Source organism: Siphateles boraxobius, unplaced genomic scaffold, assembly GCF_051911475.1.
Source record: "Siphateles boraxobius isolate OS27281-9 unplaced genomic scaffold, OSU_SipBor_1 25, whole genome shotgun sequence".
Taxonomy (NCBI): Eukaryota; Metazoa; Chordata; class Actinopteri; order Cypriniformes; family Leuciscidae; genus Siphateles; species Siphateles boraxobius.
The window spans coordinates 7,622,413-7,650,278 of record NW_027508866.1 but is presented as its reverse complement, the minus strand read 5'-3'; the positions used below and the strand labels follow the sequence as shown (position 1 = coordinate 7,650,278).

General features: G+C 38.9%; 1 protein-coding gene across 1 annotated transcript in view; it reads left to right on the top strand.

The window, feature by feature from the left end:
* The window catches only part of ryr1a (ryanodine receptor 1a (skeletal)), a 52,104-nt gene that overhangs the window by 13,220 nt on the left and 11,018 nt on the right, over nucleotides 1-27,866 (top strand). The window contains exons 28-81 of the mRNA XM_077242308.1: nucleotides 317-491; nucleotides 570-778; nucleotides 1,241-1,599; nucleotides 1,679-1,805; nucleotides 1,932-2,092; nucleotides 2,291-2,453; nucleotides 5,253-5,339; nucleotides 5,427-5,653; nucleotides 5,808-6,252; nucleotides 6,701-7,291; nucleotides 7,365-7,565; nucleotides 7,679-7,790; nucleotides 8,949-9,089; nucleotides 9,173-9,446; nucleotides 9,577-9,691; nucleotides 9,794-9,926; nucleotides 10,085-10,179; nucleotides 10,267-10,402; nucleotides 10,599-10,785; nucleotides 10,953-11,064; nucleotides 11,158-11,278; nucleotides 11,363-11,532; nucleotides 11,706-11,926; nucleotides 12,181-12,271; nucleotides 12,357-12,497; nucleotides 12,620-12,783; nucleotides 12,887-12,965; nucleotides 13,310-13,399; nucleotides 13,509-13,646; nucleotides 13,867-13,944; nucleotides 14,049-14,124; nucleotides 14,217-14,340; nucleotides 14,425-14,540; nucleotides 14,624-14,691; nucleotides 14,781-14,902; nucleotides 15,077-15,126; nucleotides 15,326-15,386; nucleotides 16,229-16,355; nucleotides 16,447-16,558; nucleotides 16,652-16,733; nucleotides 16,863-16,993; nucleotides 17,443-17,763; nucleotides 17,848-18,088; nucleotides 18,171-18,258; nucleotides 18,425-18,517; nucleotides 22,782-22,952; nucleotides 23,084-23,143; nucleotides 23,227-23,361; nucleotides 23,659-23,771; nucleotides 23,886-23,982; nucleotides 24,078-24,184; nucleotides 24,615-24,666; nucleotides 24,853-24,942; nucleotides 27,637-27,736. Coding sequence (XP_077098423.1) covers nucleotides 317-491; nucleotides 570-778; nucleotides 1,241-1,599; nucleotides 1,679-1,805; nucleotides 1,932-2,092; nucleotides 2,291-2,453; nucleotides 5,253-5,339; nucleotides 5,427-5,653; nucleotides 5,808-6,252; nucleotides 6,701-7,291; nucleotides 7,365-7,565; nucleotides 7,679-7,790; nucleotides 8,949-9,089; nucleotides 9,173-9,446; nucleotides 9,577-9,691; nucleotides 9,794-9,926; nucleotides 10,085-10,179; nucleotides 10,267-10,402; nucleotides 10,599-10,785; nucleotides 10,953-11,064; nucleotides 11,158-11,278; nucleotides 11,363-11,532; nucleotides 11,706-11,926; nucleotides 12,181-12,271; nucleotides 12,357-12,497; nucleotides 12,620-12,783; nucleotides 12,887-12,965; nucleotides 13,310-13,399; nucleotides 13,509-13,646; nucleotides 13,867-13,944; nucleotides 14,049-14,124; nucleotides 14,217-14,340; nucleotides 14,425-14,540; nucleotides 14,624-14,691; nucleotides 14,781-14,902; nucleotides 15,077-15,126; nucleotides 15,326-15,386; nucleotides 16,229-16,355; nucleotides 16,447-16,558; nucleotides 16,652-16,733; nucleotides 16,863-16,993; nucleotides 17,443-17,763; nucleotides 17,848-18,088; nucleotides 18,171-18,258; nucleotides 18,425-18,517; nucleotides 22,782-22,952; nucleotides 23,084-23,143; nucleotides 23,227-23,361; nucleotides 23,659-23,771; nucleotides 23,886-23,982; nucleotides 24,078-24,184; nucleotides 24,615-24,666; nucleotides 24,853-24,942; nucleotides 27,637-27,736 — 8,080 coding nt within the window. The remainder of the gene's footprint in view (nucleotides 1-316; nucleotides 492-569; nucleotides 779-1,240; nucleotides 1,600-1,678; nucleotides 1,806-1,931; nucleotides 2,093-2,290; nucleotides 2,454-5,252; nucleotides 5,340-5,426; nucleotides 5,654-5,807; nucleotides 6,253-6,700; nucleotides 7,292-7,364; nucleotides 7,566-7,678; nucleotides 7,791-8,948; nucleotides 9,090-9,172; nucleotides 9,447-9,576; nucleotides 9,692-9,793; nucleotides 9,927-10,084; nucleotides 10,180-10,266; nucleotides 10,403-10,598; nucleotides 10,786-10,952; nucleotides 11,065-11,157; nucleotides 11,279-11,362; nucleotides 11,533-11,705; nucleotides 11,927-12,180; nucleotides 12,272-12,356; nucleotides 12,498-12,619; nucleotides 12,784-12,886; nucleotides 12,966-13,309; nucleotides 13,400-13,508; nucleotides 13,647-13,866; nucleotides 13,945-14,048; nucleotides 14,125-14,216; nucleotides 14,341-14,424; nucleotides 14,541-14,623; nucleotides 14,692-14,780; nucleotides 14,903-15,076; nucleotides 15,127-15,325; nucleotides 15,387-16,228; nucleotides 16,356-16,446; nucleotides 16,559-16,651; nucleotides 16,734-16,862; nucleotides 16,994-17,442; nucleotides 17,764-17,847; nucleotides 18,089-18,170; nucleotides 18,259-18,424; nucleotides 18,518-22,781; nucleotides 22,953-23,083; nucleotides 23,144-23,226; nucleotides 23,362-23,658; nucleotides 23,772-23,885; nucleotides 23,983-24,077; nucleotides 24,185-24,614; nucleotides 24,667-24,852; nucleotides 24,943-27,636; nucleotides 27,737-27,866) is intronic.

The following is a 27,866-nucleotide window of genomic DNA, read 5'->3' as shown; positions in this document are numbered from 1 at the left end:
TTGCTATGGCAAAGCTGAATTTTCAGCATCATTACTCCAGTCTCGTGATCCTTCGGAAATCATTCTAATCATTCATGCTGATTTGCTGCTTAAGAAACATTTCTTATTATTAATGTTGAAAACGGATGTGCTGTGTAATATTTTTGAGGGAAACATTATTTTACAGGATTTTTTTTTTCCAGAAAAAATTCAGAACAACATTTATTTTAAATCATTTGTAACATTATAAATGTTTATTTTCAATTTTTATGTCATTTTTATATTTCAAAAATCAAAACAGTACTGTATAATATAATTTCCTGATTTTTACCCATAGGCTCAGCGTTGGCACATAGGGAATGAGCCATTTGGCCGGCAGTGGCAGTCTGGTGATGTTGTGGGCTGCATGATCGACCTGCCAGAGCAGAACATCATGTTTACTCTGAATGGTGAGATGCTCATCAGTGACTCTGGATCTGAGATGGCCTTCAAAGACATTGAGATCGGAGAAGGTAAGAGTCACGAAGAGGAATGATATTGAGATGTTAGTTGGCTGTGACATTTAATAATATGTCTGTTCTCCTGACCAGGCTTCATCCCGGTATGCAGTCTTGGGCTGTCCCAGGTGGGCCGTATCAACCTTGGGCAGAATGTGAGCAGCCTGCGTTACTTCACAATCTGTGGCCTGCAGGAAGGTTTCGAGCCCTTCGCCATCAACATGAAGAGAGATATTACCATGTGGTTCAGCAAAAGCTTGCCCCAGTTTGTGCCTGTACCAATGGACCACCCTCATATTGAGGTAAAAACACACTGAAAATCCCTTATAAATGCATGCTAATCTGCCTTAGCTACTAAGTAAATAAATAAGTTATAGTACTAAAATGACTAAAACTGAAATAAAAATAAAGGTTGCACTTTATTTTATGGTGACGTAGTTTCATTGTACTTACTCAAATAAGTACGGAGCAATATTAATTAACTGCATGTTCTTACTATAGAGTTAGCGTTTGGTTTAGGGTTAGTTGCATAATTGACTGTTATTACTACAGTAAGTACATGTAGTAATGTGTAACTGTCACCTTAAAATAAAGTGTTACCAAAATAAATTAATAGAAAATATTACAAAAATGATAAAAATTAAAAAAACACATTACCAAACGCACTAAAATTGAAATGAAAACTGAAAATATAAAAATAAAAGCTAATTCAAAATATCAATAAACACTTGTCAGTCCTCTTTTTTTGTTGATTGCTTCAATAGGTGTGCCGTGTGGATGGAACAGTGGATAGCGCCCCCTGCCTGAAACTGACTCATAGGACATTTGGATCTCAGAATGCCAACACGGACCTTCTGTTCTTTAGACTCAGCATGCCCATAGAATTTCACGAAACTTTCAAAGTGCCAGTGGGAGCTTCACCCCTCACCCGAACCCTCACTATCCCTGAGGATGAAGCTCTTGAGGTGGACCCCGAATCTGAGTTTGAACTTCTGAAGAAGTCAGCCACTCGTAAGGAGCAAGATGAGAAAGAAAAAGAGCCTTCAGTCCCTAAAGAGCTTCCTGGCAGCAAAGAGGGTGAAAATGAGAAGGACACCACCACAGAGAAGAGCAAAAAGAGAGGGTGAGAGAAGATAGATGCGAGATTGTATCTGTAATCTTGTCCTCTGATTCAGAAATGATAAAATATCTGTGATTTCCAGGTTTTTTTCCAAGGCGAAGAAGGCAGCATTCACCCCACCACCGGTGGTTCCAACGGTGCCTCGTCTGATGGAGGATGTTGTCCCAGATGATCGAGACGATGCTGATATAATCTCAAACACAACTACCGTATGGTTGAAACTTTAAAAATTTTTCCCTTACTGAATATCTGTGTAAGCGGAAGTTCATCTAAATAATGTGTTGATGCATGATAATGTTGTCCTGTCAAGAAAATCCTTCTTTTCATCCCAACAGTATTATTATTCAGTCCGAGTATTTGCCGGACAGGAGCCCAGTGGAGTATGGGTAGGCTGGGTCACTCCTGACTACCACCTGTACGATCCACACTTTGATCTTTGTAAAGTCAGAAATGTAACTGTTACGGTTGGGGACGATAAAGGCAACATTCATGACAGGTAACTCAACTTAAGGTAACTTTAGTATATAGCTTCATACTGCTACATATTTTAGTGCATTTTTCGCCAGAATATGACTAGTAAGGAAGCAGGCTTAACTTTAGCCATTTTATATCCTGAAATTCCCCCTAATAAGTCATTCTGGAGGTTACTTTACATGTTTCAGCACAAGCCTGTCTCTTTTTCTGCTTCCCTCAGTGTAAAACGCAGCAACTGCTACATGGTGTGGGGAGGAGAATTTAGCAGCTCGCAGCAAACACGCATCAGCCAGGAGGACTTTGTGATTGGCTGCTTGGTGGACCTGGACACAGGACTGATGACCTTTACAGCCAATGGCAAAGAGATCCACGCGTTCTACCAGGTAAGATAAAGTGGCCAGAGTGAATTAGGTTTCACTTGTTTCCTGTAACTGAACAGTACATAAGGAACTAGGTAAATTTGAAGTAGATTTTTACATTTTCTGATTTGAAAATGTGACTGGAAAAAGTAAATAGTGTGGTTTGTTCATTTACCAGGGTGCAATGATTTTTAAAACATAGCTAGGCAGCTCCTAGATGGTTAGTAGTGTAGTACAGAATAAGATTACTAGACAGTATTGAGCATCAGATGCTTTATAAACTCAGCAAAAATGAAACGTCCACTCACTTTCAACTGCTTTTATTTCAAGCAAATGTCTTAACGTGCAAAACATAAAACGTTTTTACAGACATTTGACAAACAGGAATGGAATAAAGAGTCCCTGAAGGTGGGGTCACGTTCTTCTTGTCTCCCTGTAACACTGTCTTTGGCATCTTACAATAACGGACACTGCAGTTTATTGCTCTGTTCACATCTGCAGTCCTCATGCCTCCTGCAGCAGGACTATTGCATGTTCCCGCAGGTGATCAGGGACCCTGGGCATCTTTCTTCTGTTTTTTTTTTCAGTGTCAGTAGAAAGGTATCTTTAGTGTCGCTTTACAAGTTATTGTAACTTACCCTTTATTATCTACCGCCTGTAAACTGTTAGTGTCTAAAGATGCATGTGCAATAATTGTTTATGGCTCATTGAACAAGCATGGAACAAGCCCTTTTTCCAATAAAGATCTGTAAAGCTTATTTGGATTTTACTAAATTTATTTCAAATATCCGGAAAAGGGGAAAGTTTCTTTTTTTGCTGAGTTTATATATATATATATATATATATATATATATATACAGGTCCTTCTCAAAAAATTAGCATATTGTGATAAGGTTCATTATTTTCCATAATGTAATGATAAAAATTAAACTTTCATATATTTTAGATTCATTGCACACCAACTGAAATATTTCAGGTCTTTTATTGTTTTAATACTGATGATTTTGGCATACAGCTCATGAAAACCCCAAATTCCTATCTAAAAAAATTAGCATATCATGAAAAGGGTCTCTAAACGAGCTATTCACCTAATCATCTGAATCAACTAATTAACTCTAAACACCTGCAAAAGATTCCTGAGGCTTTTAAAAACTCCCAGCCTGTTTCATTACTCAAAACCACAATCATGGGTAAGACTGCCGACCTGACTGCTGTCCAGAAGGCCATCATTGACACCCTCAAGCAAGGGGGTAAGACACAGAAAGAAATTTCTGAACAAATAGGCTGTTCCCAGAGTGCTGTATCAAGGCACCTCAGTGGGAAGTCTGTGGGAAGGAAAAAGTGTGGCAAAAACGCTGCACAACGAGAAGAGGTGACCGGACCCTGAGGTAGATTGTGGAGAAGGACCGATTCCAGACCTTGGGGGACCTGCGGAAGCAGTGGACTGAGTCTGGAGTAGAAACATCCAGAGCCACCGTGCACAGACGTGTGCAGGAAATGGGCTACAGGTGCCGCATTCCCCAGATCAAGCCACTTTTGAACCAGAAACAGCGGCAGAAGTGCCTGACCTGGGCTACAGAGAAGCAGCACTGGACTGTTGCTCAGTTTTGCATGTCATACGGAAATCAAGGTGCCAGAGTCTGGAGGAAGACTGGGGAGAAGGAAATGCCAAAATGCCTGAAGTCCAGTGTCAAGTACCCACAGTCAGTGATGGTCTGGGGTGCCATGTCAGCTGCTGGTGTTAGTCCACTGTGTTTTATCAAGGGCAGGGTCAACGCAGCTAGCTATCAGGAGATTTTGGAGCACTTCATGCTTCCATCTGCTGAAAAGCTTTATGGAGATGAAGATTTCATTTTTCAGCACGACCTGGCACCTGCTCACAGTGCCAAAACCACTGGTAAATGGTTTACTGACCATGGTATTACTGTGCTCAATTGGCCTGCCAACTCTCCTGACCTGAACCCCATAGAGAATCTGTGGGATATTGTGAAGAGAAAGTTGAGAGACGCAAGACCCAACACTCTGGATGAGCTTAAGGCCGCTATCGAAGCATCCTGGGCCTCCATAACACCTCAGCAGTGCCACAGGCTGATTGCCTCCATGCCACGCCGCATTGAAGCAGTCATTTCTGCAAAAGGATTCCCGACCAAGTATTGAGTGCATAACTGAACATAATTATTTGAAGGTTGACCTTTTTTGTATTAAAAACACTTCTTTTATTGGTCGGATGAAATATGCTAATTTTTTGAGATAGGAATTTTGGGTTTTCATGAACTGTATGCCAAAATCATCAGTATTAAAACAATAAAAGACCTGAAATATTTCAGTTGGTGTGCAATGAATCTAAAATATATGAAAGTGTAATTTTTATCATTACATTATGGAAAATAATGAACTTTATCACAATATGCTAATTTTTTGAGAAGGACCTGTATATATATATATATATATATATATATATATATATATATATATATATATATATATATATATGCTTCTAGCTAATAGCTGTTTTGCCGCACTTATTTGCAGGACCTAAGCAATATAACAGCCAAGAAACAATCAAAACATCAAAACACAATAATATATAATAAATATATATATTATGTATGTATTATATATTTTTATTTAGCACATTCAACAAATGACCAATTATGTAAACTCCTAAATAAAATCATTATGCATTATTATTATAGAAAACTCATTAATTCCAATATTTAAAACATTTGACTTCTTTAATTTACCTAAAGGAAATTAAAAATACTTAATCACCATAATTGATGTCTATTTAATGTGAAATTAAGCTGTTTCTCTGTGTTTCAGGTGGAACCCAACACTAAGCTCTTCCCTGCTGTGTTTTGTTTGCCATCTAGCCAGAACATGATACAGGTGGAACTCGGCAAACTAAAGGTCACTATCTTAGTGCTAAAGTTGCCTCCTTTTTTGTGAAATAAAATGATATTTTTTCATATTCTTCTTTTACCATACTTTATCCAGAACATTATGCCCATCTCTGCGGCCATGTTCCGCAGCGACCATAAGAACCCGGTCCCTCAGTGTCCTCCCAGGCTAGATGTCCAGATGTTGACACCTGTCATATGGAGCCGGATGCCTAATCACTTTCTGGACCCTGAAACTGGCCGTGTGAGTGAGAGGCAGGGCTGGAAGGTGCAATGCATGGAACCTCTCATTATGATGGCGCTGCACATTCCAGAAGAAAGCAGGTATTACATTAGTATGCAAATATTTCCTGCTTATTTCATTAGAAATTTGAAAAACTTTCCTTGATCCTTTGAAATAAATGAATTCAGTGTACAAAGAAAAATGTAATGGATTAAACAAGTGGCAGAATTTGATATCACTTCCTGTCTTTTCCAGGTGCATTGACATCCTGGAACTGTCAGAGCGCACAGACCTGATGAAATTTCATTACCACACTCTGAAACTGTATGGTTCTGTCTGCGCACTGGGCAACAACCGCGTTGCACACGCCCTCTGCAGCCACGTGGACGAATCACAGCTCTTTTACGCCATCGAGAACACCTACCTGCCCGGCCCCATCCGCAGCGGATACTACGACCTGCTCATCTCCATGCACCTGGAGTCTGCCAAGCGCAACCGTCTCATGACCAATAAGGAGTTCATTGTGCCCATGACGGACGAGACACGTAGCATAACCCTCTATTCAGACGCTGAGAAGGCCCATGCGCTACCTGGGGTCGGGCTCACCACCTGCCTGCGCCCCAAACTTCACTTTGCCCCAACTGGGTTTGTGGGCACTAATGCAGACCTCTACACTCTCAGCCCCATCTTACCTCTACAGGTAGGGGGAGGAAAAGAGATAGAAGCAAGGGTTTTTATAGTTAACTAAAACTTTAACTAAAACTAAAATCATAAAAAACGAATTCTGCTGTGTGAAATGAAATAAATTAACTGAAACAAAATAAAATATTAAAAAACTTTATAAATTTTTTTTTCAGCATGTTGCCAAGGCAGCTTTTCCCTTTTTTTATTTAGTTTAACTTGATGTACTAAAAAATTTAAACTAAAACTGAAATAAAAAATAACTAATGAAAATGACAAAATTAACAAAACTATAGTTACATTTGAAAACTGAAAAAAAGAAAATATAAAAAAAATTATTCAAAATATGAATGAAAACTATAACAGGATCTCAATGATACTAAAATAACACTGATTGTTTGTGAAAACTGCCACAAAGTTGACATTTTAATTTCTCTGCTGTTGACTCTTCTTCTTCTGTACTTTAGATGCTTAAGGACCATGCCCTCAACATGCTTACTGAAGCCGTGCAGGACGGTGGACAGGCCATGCGGGATCCCGTAGGAGGCAGCGTTGAGTTCCACTTCGTGCCAATCCTGAAGCTAATCAGCACCCTGCTCATAATGGGCGTGTTTGATGACAACGACGTTAAGCACATCCTGAAGCTGATCGAACCATCCGTCTTCAGTGATGGAGAGAGCCAGGCTGAAGAACTGGAGGCCGCCAAAATTGGAGGTGCTGAACAACTGGTCTGCAAAGAGGAAGGAATAGAGGTAAAAGAAAAAGCAGAACACGTAGAAAATGAAAATGAGGGAGAGATATTGGATGAAGGCATGGGAGAGGATGAGGAAGAAGATCTTGAGGAGGATGAGCTTGAACCTGAGGAGGAAGAGGAATATCAGCAGGCGGGAAAAAAAGGGAAGGAGGACGAACATGCTGCGGAAAAAACGGACAGAGAGAAAGCAACAGATGGAGAAGCTGAGAAAGAAACTGATGCAGCTGAGGCAGAAGTGAAGGAAGAGGAGGATGTGGGAGAGGGACTGCTGCACATGAAGCTTCCTGAGTCTGTTAAACTTCAGGTGAAGTACTGTTGATTGAAGACTTTCATATGTGTTACTTCTTTGTCTTACTTTTTGTCTTCCTCATCCTTAGATGTGTACTCTCCTGCAATATTTCTGTGACTGTGAGCTGCGTCACAGAGTGGAAGCCATTATCGCTTTCTCAGACAGGTTTGTCAACCAGGTGCAGACCAATCAGAGACAGCGATATAATGAGCTCATGCAGGCCTTTACGATGAGTGCTGCAGAAACAGCCCGCAAGACTCGCGAATTCCGCTCCCCTCCACAAGAACAGGTACTGTAATAGCCGCTATGCATGTGTACATATATGTATATACACACACACAGACTCGTATATATACTTTTTTGTAAGAAAAAGCTAAAATTGTATAAACTCTGTATATTCAGGTGAACATGTTGATGAACTTTAAGAATTGTCCAGATGATGAGGATAGCCCCGTTCCTGAGGATGTCCGGAATGGCCTGATGACATTTCACCATGACCTTTTGGGTCACTGTGGTCAGTTTAACCGTGCTAACGGAAATCTTTTCAAAGAACATACTGTCACTGTTTAATACAAAGACCAGTATCATTACTGTAAGGGGTATACAGTCAAAGACCCAGAACCAGATATGAAGAATGAAGACCCGGAGTCAGAATTATAAAAAATTAAAGAAAAGTTTTACTGAAGATAGTTTGCAGTTTCATCAGCAGAAGTCAGCTTCAAGACTCACACAGGAGTTCGTAGGCCACCCCGCTTACAGTTACAAAGATCACAGCAGTTATACCATTTCCAAGGTTTAAGCTACGTCATTGCCTACAGGATGAATGATTCTTATTGGCTATGAAATAGATAAACACAGTAATTTTCTACACATATACAGATAGACTGAAGCATATCTCCATCGATTATGCAGCTGAAGTTAGGCACGTCATGACTTTCAAGGTCGCAGATTTGGGTTGCTGGGCGCCAGCAGAACAACAACTCCGTCAATCTCCAATAATGCCAGTGGTTCCTTAACATGTAACCAAGAAGACTAACACACACACCGACACACAGCTTTTCCAAGGTTGGATTTGGCCAGGCTCTTACTATAAACAGGAGAGTCATCTCAAAACATCAAGATAATGGGTTCTTTCTCTCAAGGATAGCTAAACTTTAGTCTAACTGGAAAGTAAGGCTTTAACAAAGAAATGGCCCCTTAAACTATTGGCTTCAATGACCCCTATATGTTTTAACACATTGAAGACCTTTCTCAAACACAAAACAAGTCCCTATTTCATTTCTGGAAGCTGGGTTAAATAAGCAAGTACTGTTACTGCATTCATATATCAAATACAGACATTAAAGAATACATGAAAAGAACATTTCAGTAATCACACTGGTAACTTATATAAACAAAGTAAAATCTCCAGAGAAGTCATTCAACTCGTTTGATATTTAGAAGGAAAAATATTGATTAATACCTTAATTATAATCAATCATTACATATACATTGAAGCACCAGTGGATTCTAATCCACCCCCTTCATTACAGTCCATGTTTATTCCTGTTAGCATGTCACTCCTGTTTACATATGCATTTTTTTCAACCTTAGCAAGACAAGGTACATCTTAGGATTCACTGTTCTCAAACATAGTGTAAGGAGTCATATGGATTCTCCTTCTCTGTCATAGGTGTGCATATTGAAGAGGAGGAGGAAGAAGAGGTGGTGGACACCTCTCTCCGTGGGCGCCTCTTGAGACTGGTGGAGAAAGTTAGGAGCTTACGCAAGAAGCCAGAGGCAGAGCCTGAACCTGAAGAAGACAAAAAACCCAGTAAAAGATTTAGTTTTTGACTTCCGTGTCCCATCTTGTTTTCCCTTACCATAATTACATGAACATCTGCTCTTGTATCACAGGTACTCTGCAGGAGTTGATCTCCCACACCATGATCCACTGGGCTCAGGAGTCTTTCATTCAGAACCCTGAGCTGGTGCGGCTCATGTTCAGTCTGCTACACCGGCAGTATGATGCCCTGGGTGAGCTGATCCGAGCGTTGCCCAAAGCCTACACTATCAATGCTGTGTCTGTGCAAGACACAATGGAGCTACTGGAGTGTCTGGGCCAGATCCGATCCCTGCTCATTGTTCAGATGGGGCCAGAAGAGGAGAGGCTGATGATCCAAAGTATTGGGTGAGTGCATGATCACACCCTCTAAAAGTCCTTTAACTTCAATTGGTACCAATAATTGCAACTGCAATAGATACACTGTGAGAAATTTCCACCACCCAAGAGTTGCAACCATCCTCTGTTTCTCTTTCAGAAATATTATGAGCAACAGGGTATTCTACCAGCACCCCAACCTGATGAGAGCTCTGGGAATGCATGAGACAGTCATGGAGGTTATGGTGAACGTACTTGGAGGTGGCGATTCAAAGGTACACAGTTTATATTTTTAACACATTTTTATGCAATGTTCAAACATTTGAAGAATAAATTGGTTTGAAAGATTTAATTTGATTTGCATTTTCTCTGGGCAGGAGATCAGATTCCCTCGAATGGTGACCAACTGCTGTCGTTTCCTGTGTTATTTCTGTCGTATCAGCAGACAGAATCAGCGTTCAATGTTTGATCATCTGGGCTACCTACTCCAGAACAGTGGGATTGGGCTGGGTAAAGCCTGATTCTTAAAGAAACCCACTTTCGTTTTTAATAACTTTTCATCTCCAGAATGTACATTTATGTTTAGCCTAGTTCAAATTAAATTAAAACTCAGCTATAAATGTATATTATTGAGGGTTGTATTAATCAACCAGTGATCACTGTTTCAGGAATGCGTGGCTCTACTCCTCTTGATGTTGCTGCTGCATCCTGTATCGATAACAATGAACTTGCACTGGCTCTCCAAGAGCAAGACTTGGAGATGGTGCGTCATCCTAAAGTACAGATGGAAATCTTTGTGACCAGTTTTTGTGGCTCCTACAAAAATCTATTTGTCTCTCTGTTTGTGCAGGTGGTGAAGTACTTGGCTGGTTGTGGCCTGCAGAGCTGCCCAATGCTCTTATCAAAAGGTTACCCTGATATTGGGTGGAATCCATGTGGAGGAGAGAAGTATCTGGATTTCCTGCGCTTTGCTGTATTTGTTAATGGTTTGTATTTATGATGCGATTATGATTGTGTCTAACTGGACAAAGGAAAGTATACAGTATTATACATAAAATGTAGTTTGTTAGTGTGCGAACTGTGAAGTGCAAATAATGTTGACATGACAAAAATAAAACAAAATAAATGATAATAAAAAATATAGAATTAAATTAAAAGTTTTCTATAATGTTCTGCTTTCAGGAGAGAGCGTGGAGGAGAATGCTAACGTGGTGGTCCGGCTGCTGATCAGGAGGCCTGAGTGTTTTGGTCCTGCACTGAGAGGAGAAGGGGGCAATGGTCTGCTTGCTGCCATTGAAGAGGCCATTAAGATCTCAGAAGATCCTGCAAGAGATGGACCCACTGTTAAAAAAGACAGACGCTTCCCAATGTAAGTGCAAAGCATCTCTGTACTAGATTACCATCTGGTTTATTAAAGTCATTTTATCCTGATTAGTGCTTCCACCATTTTCCACCAGTTTCAATTATCCACCATTACCGCCACCCACAGTGGTATGTAGAGAGGTTTTTGAGTGTTTCTTGTTCATGATGTGTCAGGTTTGGAGGTGAGGAGCAGCATGAGGAGAACAGAGTTCACCTGGGAAATGCCATCATGTCCTTTTACTCAGCTCTTATTGATTTGCTGGGTCGCTGTGCTCCTGAAATGCACGTAAGTGTGTTTGTACTCTATGTAACTGCTTGAATGGTACTCAATGAGATCTGACTTGATTGAACATCTCACACTTCCTGTCTGTTTGTATAGTTGATCCAGGCTGGTAAAGGTGAGGCTTTGAGAATCAGGGCCATTCTTAGGTCTCTTGTGCCCATTGAAGATCTTGTTGGTGTGATCAGCTTGCCAGTCCAGATACCTGCTTTTGGAAAAGGTAGCAAGTAAAGAGGTTGAAGATGGAAGCTTGAATCTTTACTTGTCTCACACTTCTTATCTGACTAAGCTCATTATATTTCAGATAACAGCATAATTGAACCAAAGATGTCTGCTAGTTTCGTGCCTGATCATAAAGCACCAATGGTCCTGTTCCTGGACAGAGTTTACGGCATCGACAACCAGGACTTCCTGTTGCATGTACTAGAAGTGGGCTTCCTGCCTGACATGAGAGCAGCAGCTTCCTTAGACACAGTAAGAAGTCTGCTGTATCATTCTTCACTAACAAAAATGCTGTCTGTGACTGCATTCAAATGATGGTGCTCACATGGAAAATGCAGGTTCAAGTCTTGCTTTCATCGTTTCCTTTTCTCTTTACATAACTATCTGCAGTACCGTCACAATTATTATCCTGTTCTTTCTCTAAGGCTGCGTTCAGCACTACAGAAATGGCCCTTGCACTGAACCGTTACCTGTGCTCCGCTGTGCTGCCTCTCATCACTAAATGTGCTCCTTTGTTCGCCGGGACAGACCACCGCGCCATCATGATCGACTCTATGCTTCACACCATCTACAGGCTGTCACGAGGACGCTCTCTTACCAAAGCTCAGAGAGATGTAATCGAGGAATGTCTCATGTCTTTGTGCAGGTAACTTGTGTGCAGTGTTGGGTGTAATTCATTACTAAGTAATTAATTACTGTAATTTAATTACTTTTCCCTTTTAAAAGTAAAGTAATTAGTACAGTATTCAAATTAAACTGCTGAATATGTAATTAATTAGTAGTTATTAATTAATTACTTTTTTAGAGTAACTTACCCAACACTAATTGTGCGCTACAACAAACGCCAATAAAACAAATATGTATAAAAAATTAATTTTGGGGTTGCTTATTGTTTTACAGGTACCTGCGTCCTTCCATGCTTCAGCACCTCCTCAGGCGGCTGGTATTTGACGTGCCGATTCTGAATGAGTATGCTAAAATGCCCCTTAAGGTATGGGATTATATCATTACACGTCAGTACAATGAATTTAAGATGGTTGCTATAGTCATCTCATCTGTCTGTTATTATTTTGCAGCTGCTTACTAATCATTATGAGCGTTGTTGGAAATATTATTGTTTGCCCAATGGCTGGGCTAACTTTGGCGTATCATCAGAGGAAGAGCTTCATCTCACTCGTAAACTCTTCTGGGGAATTTTTGAATCTCTGGCTCACAAGGTGGGAATATGCCCTCTATTGCTGAGCTGTTTGAGAGAGTATTAGTGTTATTCTGTCCCCAAAATGCATTCAAATTACAGAATAACATAATAAATAGCTTTTTAATTTGTGTCCAACAACAGAAATTTGATGCAGAGCTATTCAAAATTGCCATGCCTTGCATATGTGCGATTGCTGGAGCAATTCCTCCTGATTATGTGGACGCCAGCTACTCCTCCAAAACAGAGAAAAAGGCTTCTGTTGATGCTGAGGGCAACTTTGACCCCAAACCTGTTGATACCACTAAGTACATTTATTTATTTAATTATTCTTTTTAGTGAGATTAATCAAATTGACAAAATGTCAAATATTTGATTACTTGTGCTGTTGTGATAATCTCTATTTTATAGCACTATCATTCCTGAGAAGTTGGATGGTTTCATCAACAGATATGCAGAATACACACATGACAGATGGGCTTTTGAAAAGGTATATATTATTTTATCTATCTATCTATCTATCTATCTATCTATCTATCTATCTATCTATCTATCCATCTATCCATCTATCCATCTATCCATCTATCCATCTATCCATCTATCCATCTATCCATCTATCTATCTATCTATCCATCTATCCATCTATCCATCTATCCATCTATCCATCTATCCATCTATCCATCTATCCATCTATCCATCTATCCATCTATCCATCTATCCATCTATCCATCTATCCATCTATCCATCTATCCATCTATCGTTTTGCTAGGTGGCTGGTAGTGTGTTATTTATTTATTTGCATAAGAGTTTTACCAGTGCCTTTTAATCCACCAGTTCCAAAACAACTGGACTTTTGGTGAGGTGTTGGATGAAAATGCCAAGACTCATCCCATGCTCAGGCCTTACAAAACATTCTCTGAAAAGGTAACCAACATCATATATTACATTTTCACTCTCTCAGAATCTATAGTGCTATTTGGTTATTTGTTAGTGCCTAATTTCATATGTTTTAATGTAATAATATTTGCATTAGGATAAAGAAATCTACCGCTGGCCTATTAAAGAGTCCGTGAAAGCCATGATTGCCTGGGAGTGGACATTGGACAAAGCCAGAGATGGAGATGACGAGAAAACAGAGAAGACAGCACGCAAGATCTCACAGACTGCACAGGTAAGGGAGGATAGAGATAGTAAAGGATAGAGAGGAAAAATATATTCAGCTATTAACCAAATACTAACTGCATACTGCTGTATCTAAAACTCTAAATTAAGTTTTGTGACTTTTGTTTCACATAATAAAAAACAACAAATTGCATTTATTACTGATACTCTAAATATGAGAATGATATCATAATTCACAAATGCAGTGTTTTTACAATTTCTTTTCATAGGCGACCTATGACCCCAGTCATGGCTACAGCCCTCAGCCCATTGACATCTCAGGCATGACACTGTCCAGAGAGCTACAGGTACACAATGATTGAAAGAAAGACAACACAATCCCAATTAGTTCAACATCACCAATTCAATACAATTGAAAGCAACATGGCTAACAGCACACTGCGTTTTCTAGTCCATGGCAGAGCAGCTTGCAGAAAACTACCATAACACCTGGGGCCGCAAGAAGAAAATGGAGTTACAATCAAAAGGTTAGCCCATGACCAATAAACAGCCTTTTTAAATGATTTTCCTGCAGGTCATTTTAGTTTTTCAACATCTCTCTTGATGTCTTTGTGCTTAGGTGGAGGGACACATCCTTTGCTTGTGCCTTATGACACACTGACAGCTAAAGAAAAGGCACGGGATAGGGAGAAAGCATATGAGCTGCTTAAGTTTCTGCAGCTCCATGGATATGCTGTGACAAGGTACAGGAACCACTGAAACCCATATATATACTCCAAAATAATGTAATTGCTATAATTGTGATGGTCTAATATCTCTCTGTCCAGGGGGCTCAAAGATATGGAAAGTGACATTTCATCCATTGAGAAGCGTTTTACGTATGGCTTCCTACAGAAACTGCTAAAGTGGATGGACATTGCCCAGGAGTTCATAGCACATCTTGGTAAAAACTGCATTCATTTTTATTGCATGAATTTATGGATGAACTAAGATTAACTAAATATTCTGTGACATTTGTGTTTACAGAGGCAGTTGTGAGCAGTGGCCGTGTGGAAAAGTCGCCGCACGAACAAGAGATTAAGTTCTTTGCCAAGGTGGTCTATACTCCCAAGATTTTTTTTTTGCATTTAACATTTGATCAGGACTGTAAATAATGTGTGTGAAATATTTCTGTCCTCCTCAGATTCTTCTGCCTTTGATAAATCAGTATTTTAAAAACCACTGCCTCTACTTCCTCTCTACGCCGGCCAAAATCCTGGGCAGTGGCGGACACGCCTCAAACAAGGAAAAAGAGATGATTGCAAGGTAACAACACAGACACTTAAACAGTCTGATATGATGTTAATGTCACATACAAGATTCTTTCACATTACATTTTTTAAACTTTTTATTTCATCCTGTTCCTCTTGCTGCTTTCTTTTCCCTCTTTCTCTCACGTTCATTCTTATGTTTGTTTGATTTCCTTTAATTTGGTATCAGTATCTTCTGTAAGATGTCTGCCCTGGTGCGACACAGAGTGTTTCTCTTTGGTAAGATGCCCTCTGCTGTCCTCCATCACTTTTCCTTTCCTTTTGCTTATTACTTTTATTTCGAGTGTTTTACCTTTATTTTGTGTGTTTCTCTCAATTAACTCAGTAGAGCATCTAATGTGCTTTACCTCAGTGTTAATGGTTTTAGAAAAGCTGAATATCTATTTTTGATGTAATACCATCTGTTTATGTTATATAGGTACGGATGCACCTGCTATTGTCAACTGCCTTCATATCCTTGCACGCTCACTTGATGCCAGGTAAGCCATTAAAATGAATTGTCCATCAGAAAAGAGACCAGTAGCACAACAGTTGTATGTTGTATCTGTGTCAAACTCTACTCCTGGAGGGCCAGAGTGTAGCTCCAACCAGCTTCAAAACAACTGCCTGGAAGTATATAGTAATCCTAAAGACCTTGGCTGTGTCCGAAATCACCCCCTATCCCCTTAATTAGAGCACAATTTAAGGGGACAGCCATTTTTGTGGTGTCCAAAACCATAGTGGATGTAATCAAGTGCACTCTTTCAATCACACAATGCATGCCCCGCAATACTGAGTGTACAACCAATGTACGCTCAACAGCTAGAGAATACCCATAATGCACTGTGAGGGTCAAAGATGGCATTTGCAGCGAATCATCAGTCCATCCATTTTCCAAACCACTGGTCCTATGTGGCTACAGCGTAATATCATACAGGTATAAATTCGTTTTTAATCAATTATTAATTTGTTTAATTAAGGTTTATACATGTTAGTTTCCATGGCCGAGTTCAAGATAAATCTTTTCATTACTGGAGACTGGATCTGCCAGTTTGCTAAGTTTCAAATGATTATTAAACAGCAAGCACAAACTATGCTAAAGCGGCAGCCCTTCCTGCGCACTCAGTTTCCTAATTCCGTCACTCGTTTTCATTCACTTTTTCAAGTGGACTATATCAATGGAGTAATGTAGGGAATAGTGAATGAGGTTATAGTGGATGATTTCGAACCCAGCTCTTGAATAGCTGGTTCAGGTGTGTTTAATTAGGATTGGAGCTAAACTCTGCTGGAGGTGGCCCTCCAGGAACTGAGTTTGACACCCCTCTTTATTAATTTTTAACAGAACTGTGATGAAATCCGGTCCTGAGATCGTAAAAGCAGGGCTGCGTTCATTCTTTGAGAGTGCAGCTGATGACATTGAAAAGATGGTGGAAAACCTCAAACTTGGCAAAGTGTCCAAAGGAAATCAGGTGCAACTTTAGTAATGCTAATATCACAAAGTGTTTATTTCCTGCATTATTTTTGCACGGCACGAGTCCATCTGTGTCTTTTGTCTCTCAGCCAGTGAAAGGCGTGTCTCAGAATATTAACTACACCACAACAGCTCTGCTCCCTGTCCTCACTTCGCTGTTTGACCACGTCGCTCAGCACCAATTTGGAGATGATGTTATGCGTAAGGACCTTTTTTGAAAACTAAATTATCATACGTTAATTTTAAAAGGACGTAGTTAAATCAATGTGTGTCTCTCTGTCTTGCCTCTATTAGTGGACGATTTGCAGATGTCATGCTACCGAATCATGTGTAGCATCTACTCTCTTGGTACAGTAAAAACAACTCATGCAGAGAGGTTTGTATTTGTGTGTGTGTGTGTGTGTGTGTGTGTGTGTGTGTGTGTGTGTGTGTGTGTGTGTGTGTCTAAAAATGTATGTGACAGTGGGGTTGGGTTTTTTATATTTTTCCTTTTTATGTGCATTAGGCATAGACCAGCCCTCGGAGAATGTCTTGCTCATCTTGCTGCAGCCATGCCTGTGGCCTACCTGGAGCCCAATCTTAATGAGTATAATGCGTTTTCAGTCTACACTACCAAGACACCCAGAGAAAGATCTAGTAAGTCATCTCTTTTCAGCTACACCTCCATTCAATAAAATACATTTATAATGTTACAAACATTTTCTATTTCAAATAAATGCGGTTCTTTTAAACTTTCTATTCCCTAAAGAATCCTGAAAAGAATTATCATGGTTTCCACTAAACTATTAAGCAGTGCAACTGTTTTCAACATTGATAATGATAGGAAATGTCTCTTGAGCACCACATTAGCCTATTAAAATGATTTGAAGGATCATGTGACACTAAAGACTGGAGTAACGATGCTGAAACTTCATCTTTGCCATCACAGGAATAAATTACTTTTTATGTCTTGGTGAACATAAGCAACTAGCTCAAATACATTAAAATATCTTACAGAGACCAAACTTTTGAACGGTACTGTATATAAATCTGTTTCTGTATTTGTATCTGATTTTTATTATTCCAATTTATCCTTTTATCTACAGTCCTGGGCCTTCCGAACCATGTCCAAGAGCTGTGTTTGGACATTCCTGAGCTAGACATATTATTGAAAGAGATTGGAGACCTGGCTGAATCAGGGGCTCGCTACACTGAAATGCCGCATGTGATCGAGGTCACCCTGCCCATGCTATGTAACTACCTACCCCGCTGGTGGGAGAGAGGAGTGGAGAACTTTCCCGAATTGGAGGGTAAGCTGTGTACAGACGTCACCTCCGATCACCTCAACCAGCTCCTGGGAAGTATCATGAAAATTGTGGTCAACAACTTGGGAATTGACGAAGCTTCCTGGATGAAGAGGCTTGCGGGTACGAGAAGTTGTTATTCTCAAGTCTGGGCTTGTATTTTGCACTGAACCTGATCTTCAACATAATATCCTTGTTTCGATTCAGTGTTCTCCCAGCCCATTGTGAGCCGAGCCAAACCAGAGATGCTCAAATCCCATTTCATTCCCACCATGGAGAAGCTGAAGAAGCGAACGTCTAAAGTAGTGGCTGAGGAGGAGCACCTGCGTATGGAGGGGAAATCTGAGGGGGATGAGGAGGAAGGAACTATTAGAGATGAATTTGCAGTTCTCTGTAGAGACCTGTATGCTCTTTACCCTCTTCTCATCCGCTACGTGGATAACAACAGGTATTTTGTGGTTCCTACGTAGATTATTTTAATAGCATCGTTTTTAGTTGTCTTGACATTTTAAATGTCACATGGGTTTTAGAGCAAGATGGCTGACGTGTCGCGACCCAGATGCCGAGGAACTGTTCCGCATGGTGGGCGAGGTCTTCATCTTCTGGTCCAAATCTCATGTAAGAGACAAATGTCTATTTGAATGAAACAAAGGAAAACACACAGTATCAGTAGTCATGATAAACACATTCATTGAAGCCACAGCATATGACATTTGAACACAACAACCTACAATTCTATGTACCTCGCTTCTCTTCTCATTCTCTCTGTTTTATCTCTATGCAGAATTTCAAGAGAGAGGAGCAAAACTTTGTGGTGATGAATGAAATCAACAATATGTCCTTCCTCACTGCTGACAGTAAGAGCAAAATGAGCAAGGTGAGGCCCTACTGTCAATAAATGAGAAATAGACTTTCATATTTAATCATTTATTTCTTATTATTTGATTATCACGTGGTCCGATTAGTTTTTCTGTTCTGCAAATTCACATATATCATTTATATATTGGTATTTTTATATCTACATTATAGATTTGTTATTTTTTTGGTTTTTTTTTTTGTTTTTTGGGGGGGATCTGACTTAAGCATTGTGTTGTCAATACAATTATTTTATAATTATTTATATACCATTATAAGTAGATTTTTTTTAAATCAGTTTGCATTTTAATTTTAGTTTAGTTTCTAGTAATTTTTTTTTAATATTTACATTTAAATTGATTTCAGTTTTTGTAATTTTTTGACTACATTTGATTTTATTTGCCAAGGCAACATTTCTAATTTCTGAAGTTTTTCATCTTATATTTATATTTTATTTAAACTTTGTCAGTTAGTTTTAGTTAACAATATTAACTCCATTTTTTCATCTCAAAACAAAAACTTAAAATTGTTAATAAACCAACAGCCAATGGTTGATTTGGCATCAAGCCCCACATCAGAAGGTAAAGTGTGCAGTGCTTTCATGCTTTTTTTGAAGACGTTGAGTTTATACTCGCTGCCACAAAACGCCAGTGATTACTGGTATTATGTGAAAGTGCTTTTCGGATGCGTTTTACAGGATTTAGGTGACCGTGTTAATGGTGTTCTCTCTCTGACTGTACCCTGTACTCTTTTTCTCATCTGGATGCTGGTGGGTTTCTAGGCCGGGGACTCTGAGGTTAGCTTCTCTGTCTGCACGACTGCTGTGCTACCGCATGGCACCTCACATCTAGGGGGGAGGCATTTCATCAACTCCCCCGACACACTGGCACTCATAACTGTGACTTCACAGCTGTTTGACAAGACTAGTCTCTTTAGGAATAACACAATTTTTTTTTTTTACGTTTCATGCGTAGATAGGCATCATGCTAAAAAGCATAATGGTAGTTTTTCCCTAAAATGGTGTCTTTAGTGCTCTTTATGGATCAGATTATTGAGAGATACACAGCTTAAAATTGGAATTTAGGATAATATAATAACACAATGTAAATAATTATGTTAAATGGGTATAGTATGAAAAGATGAGCACTCTCAGTCTCAAGAAAAATCCCATCCCAATGGACACAAGGGCCACAGGGCGCCTGTCGTCCTGCCAGTGTGTGGGGGGGAGTCTGAATCGAGGCGTTTGATGAAAGCACTCTTTGTAGTGTCAGGCTCATGGCACTTGATTCCCTGTCCGTCGCAGAGGGTCCGAGCCCCTGGAGGCCTGTGCCATCACCCTGTACAGCGGTTTGCATCTGTTGGACTGTAGTTCGGATGGGGATCTTCATACATCTCTTATCTTCCTTTTCTTTTTGTATAACGGCTGCAGGTTGGGGTCAATTTTTAATCTGTTCAGGAAGTCAACTGAGACTCAGAAATTTGCAGAATTTCACACATCAAACTATTCAAACTGTACTTCAGTTCATTTCCTAAACTGGATTCATGTGACGGAATTTGACCTCAATTAATTTATATTTCATCATTCTCCCTGACAAAGGGGGACATTTAGAGTCCATCCTCTAATGTGTGCCTTCTTAATCCCACCTTAACTGGAATTGTTTCTGTACTTATATCCAATGGCTTACATACCCATGATGTCCCATTTTTGTCTCCCCATCCATCCCTTTTAGCCCACGACCCCTGATGCAATCAAAAACAAATGATTGAGGTGGGATTGTGGAAAAGGGAATTACACTTACATACTTTAGGACTAACGTAACCTGTAAAACTTGGCTTTAATTTTTAGTTGCATTAACACAGTGGTCTACATCTGAAACAAATGTACAATTGTATAACCACAACAGAATACATTGATTCTTTTATTCAGGCCAGGGTTGAAGACAATATCAGATACCCAAATCCAGACCACTAACGGAGCCATTAAGACCCAGACCAAGACGTGTCGGTCCAAGCTATGATACCCACACCAAGGCCATGTTTATTTTATTCTGGGTGGCCTTAACCCTATAAATCCTACTGTATCATATTTGATACACAAATTTCTACAGCCTCTAAATTATCTATGTGATCAAAAATATGCTGAAAAACCAGTTGTACTCAATTTACTACATGGCTTCTGTTGTCTTATTGATAGTTTATACTTTTTAAAAGCCTTTAAGTAAAATGTCCCCCTTCACGTTGTGTACACGTGTCCTAGTAAGAAATCATTAGAGATTTTTATAAAGTAAATGTAAGAATAACTATACATTGTTAGTAATATTTCAAGATGAACACTTACTGGACTGAAGTAAATTCGCTTTAATTGATTATCCATAGATCATTATTTATAAAAGTCATGTTAAAATGTGAGTATCAAATAGGATGCATCAGACTTTTAAGGAACAATTATTATCTCTCAATCATCACTGTGTTGCATTGCATTATGTTTTGCTCCCCATGATAAAAAAAATTACAGAGCTCTGATCATAAAACTAAGCATTTAAAAAAGTATAAACTATCAATCACACAACAAAGGGCATAGATGGTGTACAACAGGTTTTTCAGCATCTTTCTAAGACATATTATTGGAAGATTGTAACGTCTGCCAGAGAGTTTGAAGTCTGCCCAGATGAAGGTTAGGAAAGACAGTGCAAACGAACTGGTTGACCCACGAGTCTTTTATAGTTTCCTTTCAGTTAAGCACACTCTTAACATACATGTCAAAGGTCGAATGTTAACAGAGAAAAGAAAACACTCTGGAAACGCCACAAATCAAAATAGAAGTAAACAGATTAGTAACAGCAGTTGGCGATAGAGCGGTCATCTTCCTCTTTGCGTGAGCATTCTCACTCTCACTCTGCGTGCGAGCTCACATAAGAACAGCACGCATACAATAACGTATGCCATAGAAGAAGTCATCTTAAAGGCATATAAACATAATATCATGAACACTATTTAACACTTGGTGGCCGTTACAAGACGTAGAGTAACAACCAATACTTTAATGCATTTTATAAAAGAAGTCTACTATACTGTTATTGAGATTTAATTAATTAGAAGCTATCAGAATTTCATCTTACTTTTTGGCCAAATAAATAAAATTGAGTTGTTTCTTGTCCTCTGCAAGTATGTTCTCATTTTCTCACTATATCATAGTATATAAGCCATAAAAAGCCTGCCCTGATGCATAAAATATGATTCACAACAACTTCACAAGGTTAAGATCAAGACCACAGGGTCAGTATACCAAATTAGATTGACAATACTATATTCTTTCACCCACAATGGTTCTCATTCATGAAGCATGAGCAGAATGATTTTTGTCTAAAACCATTCTTACTTAATCTTTGCATTTTTTGAACATGTTTTCTAAATGAGACTAAATTTCTGAAAATCTGAAAGTGCTGGATTGTCGGGGCAAAACTGGTGCAAACAGGACATGTGTGATCAAGCGTAATGAAATGATTGCCTCTGAAGGTTGAGTTTCTTAACTTTGGCAACCCAAAATGAGTCAAAAGGGATTATTTCCCCTTTAGTTTTATAATTAACGCCACTGAGTGTGTTTTACAGTGTTTTTTTAGTTCCACTTCCTCCCCCTAAGTCTGAGCTTGTTGTGACCGTGCATGCCCTTGCAGACCTTTTCCATGCATGGAGTGTATTAAGCTGCACTGACACGTCATAGTACCAGCCTATATATAGTGCCTGCTTTTATTGTGTGTCTACGCTAAGATGACATTTCAGTTGAATGAATTTCACCCTTTTTAATGTTGTCACCTCTGTTAAGATTAGAATTGAGATTTTAGCTTCAGACCAAATATGCCTTGTCTTCCCCACTAAGCCCCAATGTTGTTGTCTATTCTGATGAAAAGCAACCCTGAACATTTACCCTCCCTTGTCTCTTAATTACCCTATTTACCCTAATTACCCCTATAATCAGAATGACTCCTTTCCAAGGACTGTTCTCTAAAGAAGTCCTAACATAAAGATAAAACCTAATGACTGAAATAAAGTCTTCAAGTAAGGATGGATTGTTCTGTTTAGCGGTCTAGGTAAGGGAACAGGAAGCTTTATAATTTGCTCAATGAAATGAATGTAACTTGAATTAATCTTGAGTTGGACTTCCATTTTTTTGGTCAACAGACTCATCATTCAATATGAAAATCTTTTAATAAATGCCATAAGGTTTCACTGAAAGTTATTTCTTGTCTATATCAGTTGTCATGCTTTGAATGTTACTTTCATCTCAGGCTGGTGGCTCGGATGTGGAGCGTACCAAGAAAAAGAGACGTGGAGATCGATACTCTGTTCAAACGTCCCTCATTGTAGCATCCCTGAAGAAAATGCTTCCCATTGGACTTAACATGTGCTCTCCTGCAGACCAGGAGCTCATTAACCTGGCCAAGACACGCTATTCTTTGGTAGTGTGATCACCATATATCTATCTGTCTCCCTATCTATCTCACACGCTTAGATGTTGTTATAAAGTTTCACTTAGGTTGGTCAGCAGAAAAGGTAAACTCAGCCAGTCTGTTGTGTTGTTGACCCATAGAAAGACACAGATGAGGAGGTGAGAGAGTTCTTGCAAAATAACCTGCACCTCCAGGGCAAGGTAAGTGTATGTCTGCATGTTTGTGTTGGTGTTGATGTTAAAGTGTTTTTGCAGGCATCCGAATGCTATCTCTCTCTTCTCAGGTCGATAACCCATCTATGCGCTGGCAAATGGCACTGTATAAGGAAATGGCAGGAAAGGCAGAAGATGCAGATGCTCCAGAGAAAGTGGTGAAGCGGGTTCAGGAGGTCTCTGCGGTCCTCTACCACATTGAAGTGGTGAGTTTGAATTCAAAGGTTTGAAAATCCTAGTGCAACTCAAATAAATCACATTTTGATGACCACTCACCCACACTGCCACTATACTTCAGTATCCCAGTCAAATTCGCCAGTTTGTTGCCTGAACTTTGCTGTTCAGGCAACAGACTAGCGAATTTGACTAGTATACTGAAGTATAATAGCCATTAATAGCCAAATTTAAATGCAGTTTAAAATCAGAGAAAAAAAAAGTATGTTTTTGCAGCCCAAGTATAGTTGTTTTGTCTCTTAGACTTATTTATTTTGTAATATCTTCAGACAGAGCATCCTTTCAAGTCCAAAAAAATGGTTTGGCACAAACTGCTGTCGAAGCAACGACGTAGAGCGGTGGTGGCCTGTTTCAGGATGACTCCCCTTTACAACTTGCCCAGGTAAGACAAAACACGGTAATACGAGAGTCAGTCGGTCTGTTTCATAGAATAAAATGATGATAAAATGGGGTAACAGGATTGGAGACAGATAAATGTTTACCATCTCTCATTCAGGCATAGAGCATCTAACATGTTCCTGGATGGGTACAAGCGGAACTGGATCTACACCGAAGGATATTCCTTTGAGGACAGAATGATTGATGACCTGTCTGTATGTGCTCACACATTCACAAAAATTACTGTTGCATTTTAGCAATTGTTTGTGATGTAATCCACATGATATAGTTTTTGTTCTCACCGATGTAGAAAGCAATGGAGGAGGAAGAAGAGGAGGAAGAGGAAAAGGAGACAAAGCCAGACCCTCTTCATCAGCTCATCCTTCACTTTAGTCGCACTGCCCTCACTGAGAAGAGGTGAGATCCCGTCACACCCCTTGTTAGTGAATGACACATTTGGCTCCTGGTGCAAAACGAGATGATCACATGGCCATAACCAGTGACTGTTATACAGACAGCTCAAGCTATTCACGTTGTTCACATGTTTTTTGTCAATCTAATGTAATCACCTACTGTATTGCAAAATAAAAGCAATATATAAGTACTGGATAATGTCAGTCTGTCTTTATCAATAACTTACATTTTAGAGGTCATTTTCAAAAAAATTGTCCACATGATATCTCTATTTAGAAACGTATATTCTGATATATATATATATATATATATATACAGAGAAAGATATTCTAGAATCAATTATCATTTGAAACAATGTAGACCTTTTTACATCTGTGGTTGTCTTTGAATCATTGTTATTTATCTCCTTGTCCCTGCTTCTGCTCTGTCACAGTAAATTGGACATAGATTACTTATACATGGCATACGCTGATATCATGGCTAAGGTGAGACCTTTTTGTCCTATGGTAAACCATTAACACCAATTTACTATTGTTTATTCTAATTTTCTTTTTATCTGTGATTAAAATGTATACATACTACTTTACTGTTACTTTTATAAATTTATAAAGACATTATTTTATAGGCTCTCACACTATGTAATGTTCTTTGTTCATCTCTGTTGAATTTAGAGTTGCCACATCGGTGAAGAGGATGAGGGGGGAGAGGAGGAGGAGGGTGGAGAGGAGGAGATGCCGTTTGAGGTGCGACAGACAGAGATGGTAGGGGGAGTCCGGGGGCTGGGGACGGGGAAGACACAGAAGCGGTAGAGTGACATCCAAACCAACCACTGTATCATCCATCCATCCATCCATCCATTCTCTCACATCCCTTATGTTTCTCTGACTGGCCTGTGCTTTCTGATCTCCCTCTGTCTCTCCATCTGACTCATTATTAATGTATTAATAACATCATCCCACTGCAGCATCTTTAAAAAAAATTTAAAGGTGTTTTTTTATTTTACAGTTGAAGAGCTTTGAGCCACCAACTAAACACAAATGCATAAAAAATTACGTGAATACATTTACTTGACAAATATGTTACATATGAAAAAAACTCATTTTAGAGTTTGTACCAAAACATCATTAGTATTATGTGTTTAGTAGTTTGGGCTTAAGGAAATGTTTTTTATTCTTTTTGTTGTACCATTCAGTTATGAACACACAAGGGTGAATTTCATAAAGAAATCAAAATCAACAAAGTAGGAGTTATATATTATACAATTATATCATTTTTTGTGATTTATATTATTTTAGTTAATTCTTATATTTTCAATTATATAATTATACATTTGACTTCAGAGAGATTTCAGTGTGAAATTTCACCTGTTGCAGCTTTAAAAGTTCAAAAGAAACTATATATTTATGGTTGCTTTTTAATGATATGTTGGATGATTTATTGTTTTCTTGCCGTGAGCTTTATGAGTGAGGTGTCAAGTGAACATGCATTTTACTAATATTTGCTGTTCCACAGTTTGAGTAATCACTAATGATGGCTTATGTCATATTTATGCTTTCTATTGTATTTCTTACCTTAATTTACTTTAACTCATTCACAATAATTATGTGAAAATGACTAATCAATGTTTTCCCCCATACTGACATAGTACACTGACACACAGACTACAGTTAAAGCCAGAGCAGTCTCCTAGTCTACACACACTCACAGAGGAACAAACACACAGGAACACCTATGACAAAGTGGATTGTACGTACACACACACACACACACACACACACACACACACACACACTAAGGCTGAACGTTTATGTAAAGACATGGTAAGAAGAAATGCACACACGTTTGGGTGTTTAGGCCAGGCTTACATGGGAGGGGGGTGGCACGGGTGGGGTGGGAGGTTTGGGAGGGGGGTGTATATATATATTATGCATGCAGTAAATTTTATGATTCAATTAATTTTTGGAAAAGCAAGCTTCTGTAAGTAAGCCAGCTTTTGTATTTGCGTTCAAAATTTTCACTTTGCACTATCTTTTATTTTTGTAATAAAAAGCTTGCTTTTATTATCATTTCAATGATAACATTATGGAATTGTATTTGTTAAAATATCTACAATTTAAAATAATTGCATTTAAATACAATTCCCTTTCATTTTAAAATAAGTTGTATGACTTTTGGTAAAACGGGCTAAGGGTTGCATATATTTCGTTTATCGTTCCCCACTTCCCAACAGGAGACAGAGCTGTAGATGAGTAACACCTGTATGGCTCTTTGTTTCTCTGTGAGATGCAAAGCCATCAGGAGAGTTTACTGTAGTCCAACGTTTGCTCTGATAGACAAACGTGGGAAATTAGTATGACTACCCCATAACTAATGAGGATGGTGGGGTTGATTGGGAGCATGCTAAATGAACATGAGTGTAAGAGAACAGAGTTTTAGAATATAAAAAGAATAATCAGCGCGGCCCAAATCTTTTATAAATGTGAAGCACTCACAATCACCCAATCTCGCCTTAACACTATTATAATCACATTTTAACTAAAATATATCCACTTTGTTTTATACAATATTTAGTCATACATGTGAGAATGCCGTTAGACCAGATGTCTAGGTTTTACAAGTTTTCAATTAAGGTGAGAACACGTTAGCAAAATTTGTGAACAAAAAAGGTCCATTGTCTATTATCTATAGTGTAGTCATGCATGAAGCACAGCTCACACAGAAATAGAGTCCATATAGAGAAATTGATTTTTACCTTATAAACCTTTAAAGACAGGCCCCCTGAGAGTTACAAGACTTCTGTTGATGTTGTTAGCCCATGTTATTGCAACTTAGTTTAAAACAATCATGTTTAACAGCAGAATTTGTGGTGAAAAACTACATGCAAATGACGTAATCTTGATCATACATTTTATACTATTGACAATAGACAATCAACCTTTTTTGTCCACAAACTTTCACTAATGAGACCGCAACTACGGCTCACTGAAGTTTTTCCTACAACAACAGTACTCATTGTTTTGAGTTGTCATGATGACAATACATTTACATGCTCGCCGCTGTCCTTTGTCGTCTTCACAAAAATACCAGTTTCTAAATTTAGAAATACCCACTGAGATAATTTTCTTTACACAAAACATGGAACTGCAAGTGACTTTCATGGTCACTCTACACATCATTGTCTGACGCCCGCAGACATAATGAACTACATTTTTATAACAGGATCTTGAAAAGCACACAAATAAGACTTTTGAATGACAAGAAGCACCTGATCAAGATTGAAAAATAACCATTATCGCTTATAATGAAAGATGATTTTACTGTTATGGTTAGTTATGGTTTCTTTAGTTCAATTGCTGGAGTGGAGCTGTGAGATTGAGCAGAAATAATGGTTTGTGAGAAATAGGATGCATTAAAGGCTTTAAGGCAGTTAATTTTTTCCACGTTTAACACTACAGGAAAAAGAGATGGAAAAGCAAAGACTCCTCTACCAGCAGGCCCGTCTACACAACCGAGGGGCAGCTGAGATGGTCCTACAGATGATTAGTGCATGCAAGGGTACATGCTCACCCTTACACACACACAAAAAACACATTGGATCTTATCAAGTGTTTTTTTTTTTTTTTTTTTTTTTAAGCTTTAACTTTCCATTTATTGTTCTACATGCCATCCTAAAAACACTTCTTTC